This window comes from Saccopteryx bilineata, chromosome 2 (genome assembly GCF_036850765.1).
Source record: "Saccopteryx bilineata isolate mSacBil1 chromosome 2, mSacBil1_pri_phased_curated, whole genome shotgun sequence".
In the NCBI taxonomy this organism is placed as follows: domain Eukaryota; kingdom Metazoa; phylum Chordata; class Mammalia; order Chiroptera; family Emballonuridae; genus Saccopteryx; species Saccopteryx bilineata.
The window spans coordinates 374,815,486-374,830,280 of record NC_089491.1 but is presented as its reverse complement, the minus strand read 5'-3'; the positions used below and the strand labels follow the sequence as shown (position 1 = coordinate 374,830,280).

Genomic DNA, 14,795 nt, shown 5'->3' with positions numbered 1-14,795 from the left:
CACCACCAAATCTCCTGTTTCAGTAAGTCACTTTTAACGAACCTAAAAAGTTCTTGCACATTAGTTAAACTTAAATCTCTTCTAATGAAATTTAAAATGTGTCCCAGGCTCCCAGGAACATAAACCAGGACTCTAAAGAGAAGGAGCCTCTGGACCGTAAAAGGGATTCTCTGAAGTTTCCCTGAGACTATGGAGGTGGGAAGTTACAAAAGACAGGTTAACCCAGTGGGTTACAGCAGAAATCATCAACTCCTATATGTGCCTTGACCAGGCAAGCCAGGGTTTCAAACCGGCGACCTCAGCGTTCTAGGTTGACACTTGATCCACTGTGCCACCACAGGTCAGGCCAGCATTTCATTTTTGATGAGGGATATTGAGGAGGGTCTCCAGGTGAGATCATGAATGCTCAGTTGTATCCAGATTACACGTGCAAACATACATGAACACATAGCCCAACACTATAGGAACCTGGCTTGTAAATGATTTGCATCATCATCTAGAGACCTCACCATGTGTGTTAAGTCCCCTTTAAAATTCCTCCCATGGAGGGACTAAGGTAAGAGCAACACTTGAGTAATCTATGATGTCTAAATTCCCATGGCAAGGCCTGACCTGCGGTGGCGCAGTGGACAAAGCATTGACCTGGAAATGCTGAGGTCGCTGGTTTGAAACCCTGGGCTTGCCTGGTCAAGGCACATATGGGAGTTAATGCTTCCAGCTCCTCCCCCCTGTCTCTCTCTCCTCTCTCTCTCTCTTCTTCTCTCTCTCTTCTCTAAAAATGAATAAATAAAATTTTAAAAAATAATAATAAAATAAATTCCCAGGGCATACATGCATTTTGGGTTTTCCACTAACTCTGTATCCCTCTACGTGTGTGTGTGTGTGTGTGTGTGTGTGTGTGTGTACAGTATTCCATGAGGAGAAGAGTTGCGGAACACAACAGAAAGCCATCTCGGACTACACAGACAGACGCTTCTAGTAGTTCCACAGATATATGTATGTAACAAAAACAAATGGAGCGAGGTATTAATATGCAGGCTGTCTAGCAGAAAGATGGAGGGCAACTTTTTAGCTGCTCTGCTTTATACTGAAATCTGCAAACATGCAGGATTTCTTAACCCCGTATCACACTCCCAAGGCCCCATCATGAATCCTAGGTGCTGCCTGATGACCATGATGACAATAGAACAGAGATGCCCTCCCTCATTTCTCTCTCTTTCTCTCCCTCTCCCTCTCTCTCTCTCTCACACACACACACCAACTTCCACTGCCTCTCTCCTGAACATGTGTTGGTTTCTTTCCTCCCAGCCCAGCGAGCTAACCTTCAGTTGCCATCTCTCTCTTGGCTTGGCTCCCCCAACCCACGCTGGCACCTGCTTGGCTCCTCCCCACCCCCTCAGCCCTCAGAAGGCCAGGGCCCAAGGCCTGGGGCAGGGCACACATGGAACAGGTTGATGCTGTTCTCCCGGAAGTGGAGTGGGAGAGGGGCGGGGTCACTGGAGCAGGCGGGGTCCCTGCAAGCCTACCTACATCCTTGCCTCACAGAGGCATAAAGCATAAAGCATCAGCCTGTCCTGGTGAAGGACAGTCACTGTCTCAGCCTACAGACCAAGTGAGCCCTGCTCCTCACCCAGATCCAGCTGCCAGACAAGACCCAACTCCATTCCCTGGTAAGAGAAGTGGAGAAGGCAGGGGGTGTTCTTTAGATGAACAAGAACACAAGTGGGTCAAGAAGGGCCTAGGAGTCTCTGAGAGCCCAATAGAATAGGTGTTCTGATTGGCCTTGGGGAGCGAAGGGAGCAGTGGCCCTGCAAGCACCTCTCTGGTGAGGAGACTGCAGTCGTTCACGCCCCTGCCAGTGAATCTGGCTGGCCCCAGATGGTTGTCCTGTCCCAACCTGGCCCTTCAAAGAATGAGGAGAACTCGGGAAGCTGGCAGAATGGCCCCATACTTCTGCGCGTGTGCCTCCTGCTTTCCCGAGTCTCTGAGGTGCCTACAAGGTAGGTGAGGCAGTTCCAGGCCTCTTCCACCCACGGGGATAATCTGGCTTTGCCAGCTGGCCACCCAGCCGGAGCTCCTGGACTTGAACCTCAAAGACAGAGATCCAAGAGTGTGAACCTCAGACTCTTGCAGGCCCCACATTCTCCGGGCCTCTCACCTCGGCATATATCTCCCAGGGCCACATTCATTTGTTTGTTCATTCATTCCTTCCACACACATTTGCCAGGCTCCAAGTCTGCGTAGGCACTGTGCCCAGTGCTGATGGTACAGAGATGACTAAGAGCCATTTCCTTCCCTCTGAGAAGTCACAGCAGAATAGGTGAGAGAGTCAGGTGAATAGATCATAACAACATGAGGTTGCAGGTGTTTCAGAAGGACACCTGTTTTGGAGACACGGGGCAGAGTCACTAGCTGCCTGATCATAGAGGAGGCGGCCCGAATTGAGTCTTAAAGGATGAATAGGGATTTTTAGAATGGAAAGGAGGTACTGTAAACAGAGGGGGCCCAACGGCAAAGAGCGGTGAAATGTCTGGGTCTCCTGGGCAGGACTTGGAGGGCAGTGGGTCCGCCCACACCCAGGAGCCCAGAGGAGGGCACAGAGGAGAGCACGAGGGAAGTAAGGGGGCAGGGAAGTGACCACAACCCAAAAAACAGGGCAACTGCCAACTGCCTCCCCAGGCCCTCAGCACCAGTGGTGGCGGCTCCCTCCCCTGGCACCCCGGGTCCTGGCTGTCACATTCTCTGACAAGATGAGGTAGGACAGCGATGTGAGAGGAGCATTACTTCTATAGCTAATGAGACGCTCTGGCCAGGTTCTGAGCCCATGAACCACATGTGTGCGGAGTGAGAAAAGGACACCTGATGAAGAAAGGGCAAGGCTGGATTCTCCAGCCCGATTTGTGGCTTGGGACAAGTTGTCTCAGCTCTTGAGGCCTCATTTCCTCATCATAAAACGAAGAACCTTTTGGTCCCTTTCAACTCAGACATTCCATGGAGCCAGGCATCCTCAGGGTGATCTCTGTCTGCAGGGCCTTAACCGAGTCTCAGCCTCTCAACTTGCTGCTATCCTGTCTCTCCACCCCCACCCCCAGAGAAAATGACCATGTTTGAAAATGTCACCCGGGCCCTGACCAGACAGCTAAACCCTCGAGGGGACCTGACACCCCTTGACAGCCTCATAGACTTCAAGCGCTTCCACCCCTTCTGCCTGGTGCTGAGGAAGAGGAAGAGCACGCTCTTCTGGGGCGCCCGCTACGTGCGCACTGACTACACCCTCCTGGATGTGCTGGAACCCGGCAGGTCACCTTCAGGTCAGCTCGGCCGTGGGTTTAGGTATGAAGGGACGGGGCCTAGGCGTCAGCCTACGAGGAGGACCCTGAAGCTCCCTCTGTCCAGATGCGGCTAGGTGTCACCTCTAACCCAGAGTTCTCACGGGAGGTGGGGGAAGACAGACGGAAGCCTCTCAGTCCAGCCCCTTTCATCTTCTCCCTCCTGCAGATCCAACAGACTCTGGGAGCTTTGCCTTTAAGAATATGCTGGATGCTCGAGTAGAGGGGCAGGTGGATGTGCCAAAAACAGTCAAGGTGACGGGGACCGCAGGGCTGTCTCGGAACAGCACCCTGGAGGTCCAGACACTGAGTGTGGCGCCCAAGGCCCTGGAAACCCTGCACCAGGAGAGGTGAGAGTTGGCAGGGCTAGGGGACTACCAAGATGGGGGAGCGTGGTACGTGGAAAGGGTGCCTTATGCCCAGAGTTAGAGGTCACCACAGGGCAGATCTTGAAGATGGCACTTCTGGCCTATGGGTGCCTCCAGGCCATTTCCTAACCACTCCCCTGTCCTTCCAGTACTTCCGGTACCACCTCCCCACCTATCACACAAATAGGAGGATGAGTTTGTTCACATGAACTTGCTGTGTGACCTTGAAAAAGTCACTTCTCTTCTCGTGACTTTGGTTTTGTTTCCTGAAAAGTGATGGAGTTTGAGGGTTCCTTCCTACCCTAAGGCTCTATAAGATACACTGTGAAGGAAAAGGGTCCCCACTGCTCCTGTCTGCAGCTTGGGCACAGCCTCTGTTCCCATAAATAAAGCTTCAAGCCTGGCCCCATACACACACCAGGCGGCCGTGGGGAACGCTTCCCCAGCAGCACACGGGGTGTGGCAGGTGCCGGGCTGATGCTGGGCACCTCAATGTTTGGGTTGACCGGGGAGCTGACTTTTAAGTAGTTAAGTAGTGGTTGAAAGAAGCAGGAGGAGTCTGGGCAGGCAAGAAAAAAAGGACTGGGCTGCTTGGGAAGTCATCCAGTAAAATTTACATAGCTTCGCCTGACCTGTGGTGGCGCAGTGGATAAAGTGTCGACCTGAAAATGCTGAGGTTGCCGGTTCAAAACCCTGGGCCTGCCTGGTCAAGGCACATATGGGCGTTGATGCTTCCAACTCCTCCCCCCTTCTCTCTCTCTGTCTCTCTCTCCTCTCTGTCTCTCTCTCTCTCCCTCTCTCTCTCTCATCTCTAAAAATGAATTTAAAAAAAAATTTTTTTTTAAATTTACATAGCTTCACTGAGTGCAAAGCATCCTTCTAAGTGCTGGGGTGCACTAGGACCTCTAGATCCAAGAACCTTGACATCTAGGAGTGTGAGAAAAATATACAACAGTAACTAGAATCCAAGGCAAGAAGTGGTGAGTGCCATAGGAGGAGTTTGTCTGAGTTTTGTGGCAGGTCACAGGCACTTCTGGCTGGGGAATGAAGACAGACTTCACAGAGGACGTAGCCCGTGATCTAGGCCTTGAGAGATGAGTAGAAATTGAACATCCAAGGCTGGGAACAGGGCATTACTAAGTGTAAGTGAATCTCAAAACCTATAGGGACCATGAATAGCTGGTTTGGCAGGAGCAGAAGAGGTATGAGAGGAACAGTGGGAGATGTGGGGAGGGCCCAGATCACGGGAGACCCAGCTCAAGGAGCTGCAACTATTCTGTAGGCACCAGAGGGACCCTGACAATGATTTGGTGTATGTCGTGATTAGCCTGGCCAAATGGAGGAAGTGTGTCAGTTAGAGGACAAGGGACAAGGGATTTGAAGCAGGCAAACCAGGCAAGACACTGTCCCACTGTCCATCAAAGATATAAACTGAGGACTGAGCTGGGAAAAGCAGTGAAAACAGTGAAGGAGGAGTGGATGAAGCCTTTGAGGCAGCAAACGGGGCTGGACTTGGCATCTGACCGCGGGGGAAGGGGAGCGAGTGGGTTTTGTCAGAGGTGACTCTGATAGAGGCCGAGTGTACAGTGTGAGGACTACAGTTCATCGTTCTCGATTGTGTGCTGGGAATTTGCTAAGAGTAGATTTCAGGTGCTCTCACCACACACCCAAAAATGGGAACTGTGAGGTGGCTATGTTAATTACCTTGACTATGGTAATCATTTCTCTATGTATATCTAATCAAAACATGTTGTGTACTTTCTACATATATAATTTTTATTAAAATAAATAAATTAAATATATAAAAATAAAAACTGAGATGACTGATATTTGACCCAAGTGATGACATTAATAAAAGCAGGAAGACAGAGTTTAGAAGTGTATTAGGAGAAAAAGATTTTGAGTTCCTTTTGGATGTTTTGTCTTTCTTGAGTGTTCAGTAGGTATTCGGAGGAACTACAGTTAACCACATTGTATATTTGAAAGCGGTTAAGAGAGTAGATGTTAAAAGTTCTCATCGCAAGAAAAAAAAATTTTCTAACTATGTGTGGGGATGGATGTTAACTAAACTCACTGTGGTCATCAGTTCTCACTATACACCTGTATCGAATCATCATGTGTACACCTAAAACTAGTACAATGTGATATGTCAATGAGATCTCAATTTTTAAAAATTGTAAAGGTATTTGGAAATGAAGCTCTAGTGTTCAGGAGAGAAGTCAAGGGATAGATATATATGTGGTGGTCAGCAACACAAGAATTAGAACTATAAGAATGGAAGGAAGATGTTGAAAGGAGTTCAGACAGCAGAGAACTGAGAACAGAATCTGAGAAAACGTAAAATTTTAGGGAAGCAAAGAAACTAGAAAACGAGATGCAAACAGGATAGGATTTAGAAGCCATAAAGACAGGGTCAGAGCCTGACCAGCAGTGGCACAGTGGATAGAGCGTCGGACTGGGATGCGGAGGACCCAGGTTCAAGACCCCGAGGTCGCCAGCTTGAGTGCGGGCTCATCTGGTTTGAGCAAAGCTCACCAGCTTGCACCCAAGGTCTCTGGCTAGAGCAAGGGGTTACTTGGTCTGCTGAAGGCCCACGGTCAAGGCACATATGAGAAAGCAATCAATGAACAACTAAGGTCTTGCAATGAAAAACTTATGATTGATGCTTCTCATCTCTCTCCGTTCCTGTCTGTCTGTCCCTATCTATCCCTCTCACTGACTCTCTTTCTGTCCCTGTAAAAAAAAAAAAAAGACAGGAGCAGAACCAGGGCAGCCCAGGGTGACTGGAAGTCAGAGGCAGCATCTCACCAAGGGTTTGGACAGCCAGGTCCAGTGTTGCACAGATTTGGGAAAGGTCTTTGAGTTTGGTGAATAGGAGATCATTATCAGTTTGGTTGAGGAGTGGAAATAGAAACCAAATTACAAAGAAATTCGAAGGAGGCAGTAAGGAAGCAAAGACAGTGAGTATAGGCATATCTTTTGACATATTTGCCAATGAAGGGAAGGGACAAAACTGGTAGTTTGAGGGAGTAGCAAGATCAAAGGACATGTGAGCAGCTGGAGAGGGAAACTGGTGTTAATAGCAAAAGAGAGGGGAAGAGATGGAGACAAAGGACCCCAGAAGAGTTGAGCAGACCTAGAACAGGGAAGAAGGAGAAGGGAACCCACCCAGGGCTGAGAGAAAAGAGAGAAAGAAGCAACCACGAGGCCCCGTTCTGGGCCAGGCACTGGGCCAGATGACTGCCCTGTGTCTCTCAACACCCTGGGGGTAGGTGTCATTATCTCCATTTTATAGAGGAGGCCACTGAGGCTCAGAGGAACCCTGGGTTTCAACCCCGACCTTTCCCCCAGGGTCTCACTCTTTCCCTGACACCCCCATGTCTAGCTCCTGGGAGTGACAGGAGAAAAGGGAAGGCCAGGGCCCAGGCGGGGAGAGCTCTGGACGGTGCCTTCTGTTTCTCCCGGCGCAGGAAGCTGGCGGCGGAGCACCCGTTCCTGAAGGAGATGCGAGACCGAGGAGAGAACCTGTACGTGGTGATGGAGGTGGTGGAGACCGTGCAGGAGGTCACTCTGGAGAGAGCCGGCAAGGCAGAGGGCTTCTTCTCCCTCCCGTTCTTCGCCCCGCTGGGGCTACAGGTTTGGTGCAAACACGAGCACACGCGTACGTTCAGCCTTTCCTGAGAGGCTACATCAGCTTTGCCCCGTCAGTGCCCACCTGTACTATAAAGGACCCATTCCTCCTTGCTCTTCAAGACCCATTCCCCTGCTGCTGACCAGCACAAATCTGTCTCTGGTCATTGATGCCCAGTGTGCCAGATCCCTGTGTCATATGCCACAGGGAACTATCAGAGAAGGGGAAACTCATAGTCATGGGTTTTCCTTCACGCAGCTCCCAATCTATAAGAGAGACCTCCTTGTTCTCAGGAAGCTCTCAGTCTCAGGAGGGGACACACAGGCTAAAACCCAGAGAACACAAGCTTGGAAAATTCACTGTAAATAAATAATGCTCTACATACCTCTATGTAGTTTGTATAAATATTTAAGGGGTGAGTTGGAACTAGGAGAAGGATTAGTCATGGAAGGCTTCCTGAAGGAGGTAGCATGGGACAGATGGCAAAGAGGAAGAAGGAACCAGGGCCTGCATGGAAGCTCTAGGGCAGGACAGGGATGCACAGGCAGGTGATGGAGCAGGTCTGCCCAGTTCCTTCATGTGTCTGAACCAGGAGGAGAGATACAGATCGTGAGAGGGATGATCAGCAGACATTGAGTAGAAAAGCTTTGAAGTTCACTCCATAAAGTCTGGACCAGGTAGAAAAGCAATCAGGGACACCAGTGAAGGGTGTCCCAACTTCATGTCTCCCCCAAGGGCTCTCAGGCCTGGCCCTTCGCTTGTACCCTCAGCCCCCACTTCCAATGTCTCATACTGATGACCTCTGCAAATTCACAGATCCTCACTGTCTAATCCTAGGGATCCATAAACCACAAGGAGGCTGTAACCATCCCCAAGGGCTGCATCCTGGCCTTTCGAGTGAGACAGCTGATAGTCAAAGGCGAAGATGAGTGGGGTGAGCAGACACCAGCATGTTCTCCCCTCAAGACGAAAACTACCCACGCCAATACTAAGGCGTCCTGGTCCCCTCTTGTATCAATGCCAGGGAATCGGTGGGGGAGTGTGTTGCATTGTGGTCCAACTGCAGGGAACAGAGCAGCAGGGGCTGCTCTGGAGAGAGACTGGAGAGAGTCCTGGTTCTGAGCATCTTCTGTGTGCTAGGCACCGTGTTAGCTGGCGGCAGGGGGCACAGAGAACAATCTCAGCCCCTGCTTCAAGACGTCTGTGGCCAATGGAAGAAACAGACACAGACACCAGTACTTGAATGCAAAGGAGAAAATAATGTTATTCTAGGAAAGGATTTACAGAGGGGAAAAGGGATTACTGCCAGCGATAGAGGAAGAGCAAAAGATGCAGTGAGGCACTTGAGGGCAGGGTCCCAGCCCTCACAGAGCCCACAGATGTGAGATTAGAGAAGGAAAGGTGGGGCCGCTGGCTAAGGGTCCTGCTCTCCCCTCTCTCGCTCCTTACAGAAATCCCCCACATCTACAATGATAACATGCAGACCTTCCCTCCCGGAGGTAAGTAAGATTGCTTCCTCGCTCCCCACACCTTCTGCCCCACCCCTGACATCATCTGCTAAAGTCCTGTGCCCTCTACCAGCACATACATACCATTAACCCCCACCCCTCAAGGAGCCCTGGTTTTGTTTTCCAAGTCCCTAGAGATATCTATACTCAACTTTAGGAAAGACAGAAAGAGGCATATAAATACCACCCGAGAGAGACAGAGAAACAGAAAGACAGACTGAAAGACACAACTGGAAGCAGAAATAGGACTTGGAGACAGTGTGTGTTCCCAACTTCTGGGAGCAGATGAGTTAACCTAGCCTCCACTGGTTTTTATGATGACAACCGATAAAGCTGCCTTGACAAGAGTTCTAGATAAAAAGACACAAATAGGTTTGACGCTGACACGTCTGCATTGTTTCTGTCTTCAGAAAGGCCAGAAGAGGAGAATTTTTTCCGTAAGTGTCACTTCACTGTAACTTCTTTGGCTCAGAACTTTAGCACTTGTGCTTTTCTTCCCTTCTTTGTGGCTCTGACAGGGAACATGGCTGAGCAGGTCTCTGCAAACGGTTGTCCCTGAAACTTGACAGAAATCCCAATAGCTTAGGGGAAAGCAGTGGAAAGGGAAGTCTCTGGACAAGATGCCCAAAGATACCCAGGTTGTCTGATGCCCTCTGTCCTAGAGAGCCTGAGTAGCTATAACCTGTTACATGCACACCTGCACCTCCCAGCACCTCGGGCAGGAGCCGATGAGTCAATGTTGACAATTCAACCAGGTGCCCTTTTTCCCATTGCATTAGCTTTCTACTTTTTTTAATTTTTTTATTTATTCATTTTAGAGAGAGGAGAGAGAGAGATGGAAAGAGGGGAAGAGCAGGAAGCATCAACTCCCATATGTGCCTTGACCAGGCAAATGCAGGGTTATGAACTAGAGACCTCAGTGTTCCAGGTCAACGCTTTACCCACTGCGCCACCACAGGCCAGGCCTGCATTAGCTTTTCTCCTGACCCATTCATGCCTCCCATGAGTGCGGCAAGAGTATCCTTAAGCTAACTGGGTATCCTAAATCCCATTAATGTCTCATCACCTGGGTATGGCTATTTTATGGGAGGATTACATTCTTATCATTGTTTTCTTTTTCCCCCCTCAGTCATCCAGGCAGCTGATGCTGGTAAGGAATTTTGTGAGTTCTACCCAAGACTGGCATGAAAACAGTGGGAGAAGCATTGGGATGGAGGGAGGGGAAGACAGGTGCTGCGTCCCAGCTCCCGGGCATTAGCGCCACTGCCAGGAAGCCAATCTCTCCAAAGCTGGCTGGATGTGTTCCTAGCATGCCAGGCACCTAGAGGGTCAGGCCAAGTTTCCAGCCATTCCCCATCCAGGCACATCCCTGCATAATGCCCATGGATCTCTGCAGCAGTCCCACCCTGGCCTTCACTCAGTCTCCACAGTCATTCTTCTGTGTCAACAAACCCAGGAGAAGGGGAAATAGACCTTCCTTCTTGACTTTTAGCCAGTCTGAAAGAAAGGGAAGTCAACTGTCTGCTGACCCACGATGGGGCCTGGGAGCTCAGGGAGAATGAACTGCTGGTTTGGATGGGGATATGGGTCCTGGCCCCCCACCTCATCCCTAACGCACCCCCACACACACACCTGGGGCTGTTGGGTAACTTCATAATTGCATTCTTTGGTCAAGAAAGAGGAGACCAGGCTCAAGCCGGGAGCAGAGCGCAGGGACCTACGGGGACGTGCCAAGGGCCAAGCAAAGGAGCCTGCAGGGAGAGTGTGGCCTGAATGGGGGTCGGGGGTGCCCACTCGAGGGCAGTTTGTTTGCCACTTTACTGTCCCCACAGGGGAGGCACACAAGGACTTCAGGACACTAAAAGAAGAGATTCAACGAGAGACTCAAGAAGTAGAGAAGCTGAGCCCCACGGGACAAAGCTCCCTGCTTACCTCCCTCAACAAACTCCTAGGGAAGAAAAAGGAGCTAGAAGACCTGGAGCTCACGGTGAGGTGCCAGTGGAGGCAGGGGGAGGCGTGGCAGAAAGAAGTTTCTGATTGTATGTGAGGGCTCTGGCGCTGGCAGAAGATGGCCAGTGGCCAGGGGACTCAATGGTGGTTGCCTTCTCCAAGGCTGGCCAAGTGCCCCCTTCCCCAAGCTACCAGCCCATCGCTGCTCCCTTGGCCCTCAGGAGAAAGGCAGACAGTGCAGATTCCCCCCAGGCACGTGCTCCTTCCTGATGGACAGAGAGAAACAGCAGGCCAACGGGCCTGCTCTTAGAAGGGGAACTTTCCTTCCCAGAGCACAAGGCTCAGGAGCCAAGGAATGCAGGAGTCCAGTACCTTCAAAACTTGATACCTTGATAAAGAAATAAGGAAATGGGATAAAGTTAACACATGTTACGGGACTATGTTACAGACACCGTGCTGGGCCCCTTACTCGTGTTAAGTTACCTACCTTTCCCCCCACAGCTTGAAGGGGCTCTAGACAAAGGACATGAAGTGGCGCTGGAGGCACTCCCAAAAGACGTCTCACTATCAAAGGAGGTTATGGGTGCCATCCTCTATTTCCTCGGAGCTCTAACAGGTAAGTAAGGAGTAAGGTCTTCATTTATACACCCTTTCAGTGGCAGAAATGAATCACTGAATGAATTCCCAAATGTTTGAATGAATGAACGCATGGGTAAATGAATGAATGCCAGGCAAATTATACCACAGTTCAATACTTTATATTTTTAAAAAACTGGTCTCATCCCTAAGGATTCACTTGGTCACCTTGATAGTCTGAGAAGATGGCCTGGTCTTGCTAAAAGAGGTTGGGATAACCCTGGTTTTATCAGCCTTTTATTGAAAACTTCTACATATAGCTAAGCTCATCACTTTTTTTTATCAATATGTGTTAGCTTTCATTTGAGAGGATAACATCTGCCCTTACCCCGGAATTCTCTTCTTCGCTCTACATGAAACATTCCCCCACTTAGAAGAGCTCTCTCGTCCTTCTGGTATAAGCTGAGATGTTTGTTCTGTTAAGAAGTCTGCTCTCAAATGCCAAGACCAAAGTAGACCCCTCAGCTATAACTTCCTTAATACTGTACATTGTATCTGCACGTTCGTTTGTTTTCTCAAGACTGCAAGTTCCTTGAGTGAAGGGAGTATACAATGTGTCCGTAAAGTCATGGTGCACTTTTGACCGGTCACAGGAAAGAACAAAAGACGATAGAAATGTGAAATCTGCATCAAATAAAAGGAAAACTCTCCCAGTTTCATACCTATTCAGTGCAGTTCGATGTGGGCTCACGCACAGATTTTTTAGGGCTCCTTAGGTAGCTATCCTGTATAGCCTCTACAGACTCGTCACTGACTGATGGCCTACCAGAACGGAATTTCTCCACCAAACTGCCGGTTTCCTTCAACTGCTTATCTCACTAATGTTATTCCTATGTGGTGGCGCTTCGTTATAAACGCGCCGAAATTCACGTTGCACTTTGGTCACGGATTCGAATTTAGTGAGCCACAGAACACACTGAACTTTCCTCTTTCCTCTGTACCATCCACATCTCAACTGGCATGGCTGTGGGCTGCTCCGCTGTATACACGGTGTTACGTCATCATCTGCGCATGTGCACATGCTGCCACATCATCCTACAGAAACTGGGAGGGTTTTCCTTTTATTTGGTGCAGATTTCACATTTCTATCATCTTTTGTTGCTTTCCTGTGACCGGTCAAAAGTGCACCGTGACTTTACGGACACACTAACATACCCAGCGAAGGGGCCGGGCATAGAGCAGGCATTCAACCATGCATGAATGAATGAATGTGTGAATTAGTTGATGCTGAAAGTCTGGAAGTATACCGATTTAAAGTCTGCAGTCCCCTTTGCACCAAAAACACACATTTCTCTCTCTCTGCTTTTTTCTCCAGAGTTAAGTGAAGCCCAACAGAAGCTGCTGGTAAAATCCGTGGAGAAAAAGATCCTCCCTGTGCAACTAAAGCTGGTGAGAAAAACCAGCAGATACCCGGGAGAGTTTGGGAGGGAGATAACTAGAAGCAAAGGATACAAATTTAGACTCATGGCAGAACCATCCTAGAAGGCTTCTGTCTTATCCCAGGAGCTCACGCCCACTTCTTATTTCTCTCCATGTTATTGTACAACTAGAGGTAGAAAAGTACATTTCTGGATGACTACCTGGATTTCTTAACCTAATATTGGGAGAAGAGACAGAAAACTATGGTTTTGCTTAATCTTAGCCAAGTTATGTGAGCACATCTTTTAATGTCTCCGAGTCTCAATTCATTCCTCTGTAAAACGAGACTAAAAATAAAGGTGCTGCCCCCTGTACAGGGTTGTTAAAAGGTCCAGATGGAGTTGTAATGTAATGAAAGGAGTTACAATAAGAGAAAGGTAGCCATCTTCGTGATTCTTATGACTTAGGAGAAAGAAAGAGAGGTTTCCAGTTCGTTCTTTTCATGCTATTTTGGTTCCTTTCCAGGTGGAGAGCACAATGCAACAGAATTTTCTACAGGATAAAGAGGGAGTTTTCCCCCTGCAACCTGACCTGCTCTCCTCCCTTGGGGAAGAGGAACTGATCATCACAGAGGCCCTAGTGGGGCTGAGTGGCCTGGAAGTGCAGAGGTCGGGTCCCCAGTACACGTGGGACCCAGATACACTCCCGCACCTCTGTGCCCTTTATGCTGGCCTCTCTCTCCTGCAGCTGCTGACCAACGCCTCCTAACTTGCCTTTTCCATCTGCCCCCTGCTTCCCATTGCCTTCCCTACCTCATTGTGCTATGTCCTTCACATCCAGAGGCATTTCAGAGCCACCAGGCTGAGGATGATGAAAATCTCAGCTGATCAACCAAATAACCAATTTCCACTTCTCCAACTCTCTATCTCCCCCTGCCCCTGCAGCTCTGCAACCTGCTAAGCCCATCTGCTGATGCTTAAATCCTCCAAAAGCAGAAACACTCAAACTTTTAAAATTATGAACCATTTCAGCAAAACCAAAATTAATTTCCTATCCCAATCTCTCTCCCTTTTATGCTTTCAAAAATTAAGTTTTACTGAAATTAATGGAAAATATTTCATTTTGCATGAAATGTCTTTTGATGTATTTTTTTAAAGAATCTATCATAAGAAAATTCTTACCTTGTGCCAGAAAATAAAATAGACATTATCGCTTGACCTGTGGTGGCACAGTAGATAAAGTGTCGACCTGGAATGCTGAGGTCACTGGTTCAAGACCGGCTTGCCTGGTCAAAGAACGTACGGGAAGCAACAACGAGTTGAATGTTTCCTGTTCCTCCCTATCCCTTTCTCTCTCTCCCTCTTCTCTCTCTAAAATCTGTAAATAAAATCTTAAAAAAATAAAATAGATATTATCATACTACATATAGATCATAAGTACATGAATACTTATGCTGCCCTCAGGCCAGCTGGAAAATACACAGAACTGCTAGGGGATAAAGTGTGCAATCTGGATTCTAAAATGAGATCATCAAAGCAGCTTGTCCTTAAAGAGGAGCCTTTGCAGTCCTCTGGATTTGAGATGAGGGACTGGAACAGGCAAAGACCTAGAGATACAATGTATAAGTCCAAAACAAGAGTTAGACAACTTTCAAGTTTATTGAATAAAAAAATACAGATATGTCTTTAAAAAATGTAAATGAATAAAGATACCCAAGAATACGACTGACCCAAACTTTTAATTAGGAATTGTGCAATTATTTGCCGATTTCACCTTTTTCTCTTCTGCTCACAGTTCAGGGTACTTGTGGGAGGAAGTGATATGGGTAGGCTTGGCATATGGACCTGTTAATATGCATACTGCAATCTCATAAAACTGGTAGGTTTGTACCATCCTCCTCTGCCTAAAGCTGGGTTTTAACATCTTTCACTAATCTCTTTTAAAATAGCTTTATGGGAATAATAGTTTCTCCAACGTTTTTGGCCCCAGAAGTCAGACTCTTCCCCTTCTTAGC

The 14,795-nt window shown here is 48.5% G+C and overlaps 1 protein-coding gene across 2 annotated transcripts; it reads left to right on the top strand.

Moving 5' to 3' along the window:
• Positions 1-1,548: 1,548 nt before the first annotated feature.
• On the top strand, positions 1,549-14,434 carry GSDMA (gasdermin A). Of its 2 annotated transcripts, XM_066255459.1 has the most exons (12): positions 1,549-1,670; positions 3,093-3,311; positions 3,499-3,679; positions 7,168-7,333; positions 8,166-8,262; positions 8,780-8,827; positions 9,247-9,273; positions 9,966-9,986; positions 10,669-10,823; positions 11,288-11,402; positions 12,738-12,811; positions 13,307-14,434. In XM_066255459.1, exons 2-12 carry the CDS (start codon positions 3,098-3,100, stop codon positions 13,547-13,549), a joined length of 1,341 nt encoding a protein of 446 aa, XP_066111556.1. In that variant the 5' UTR covers positions 1,549-1,670; positions 3,093-3,097; the 3' UTR covers positions 13,550-14,434. The 2 variants fall into 2 exon arrangements, with proteins under 2 accessions (XP_066111556.1, XP_066111557.1); XM_066255460.1 differs by lacking the exon at positions 9,247-9,273.
• The last annotated feature ends 361 nt before the right edge of the window (positions 14,435-14,795 follow it).

Excerpts from the sequence above, each read along its gene's own strand:
- GSDMA (XM_066255459.1), top strand. The coding sequence starts at position 3,098 with ATGACCATGTTTGAAAATGTCACCCGGGCCCTGACCAGACAGCTAAAC. Across the intron at positions 7,334-8,165 it reads TCGCCCCGCTGGGGCTACAG|GGATCCATAAACCACAAGGA; the intron begins GTTTGGTGCAAA and ends GTCTAATCCTAG. Across the intron at positions 8,263-8,779 it reads CAAAGGCGAAGATGAGTGGG|AAATCCCCCACATCTACAAT; the intron begins GTGAGCAGACAC and ends CGCTCCTTACAG.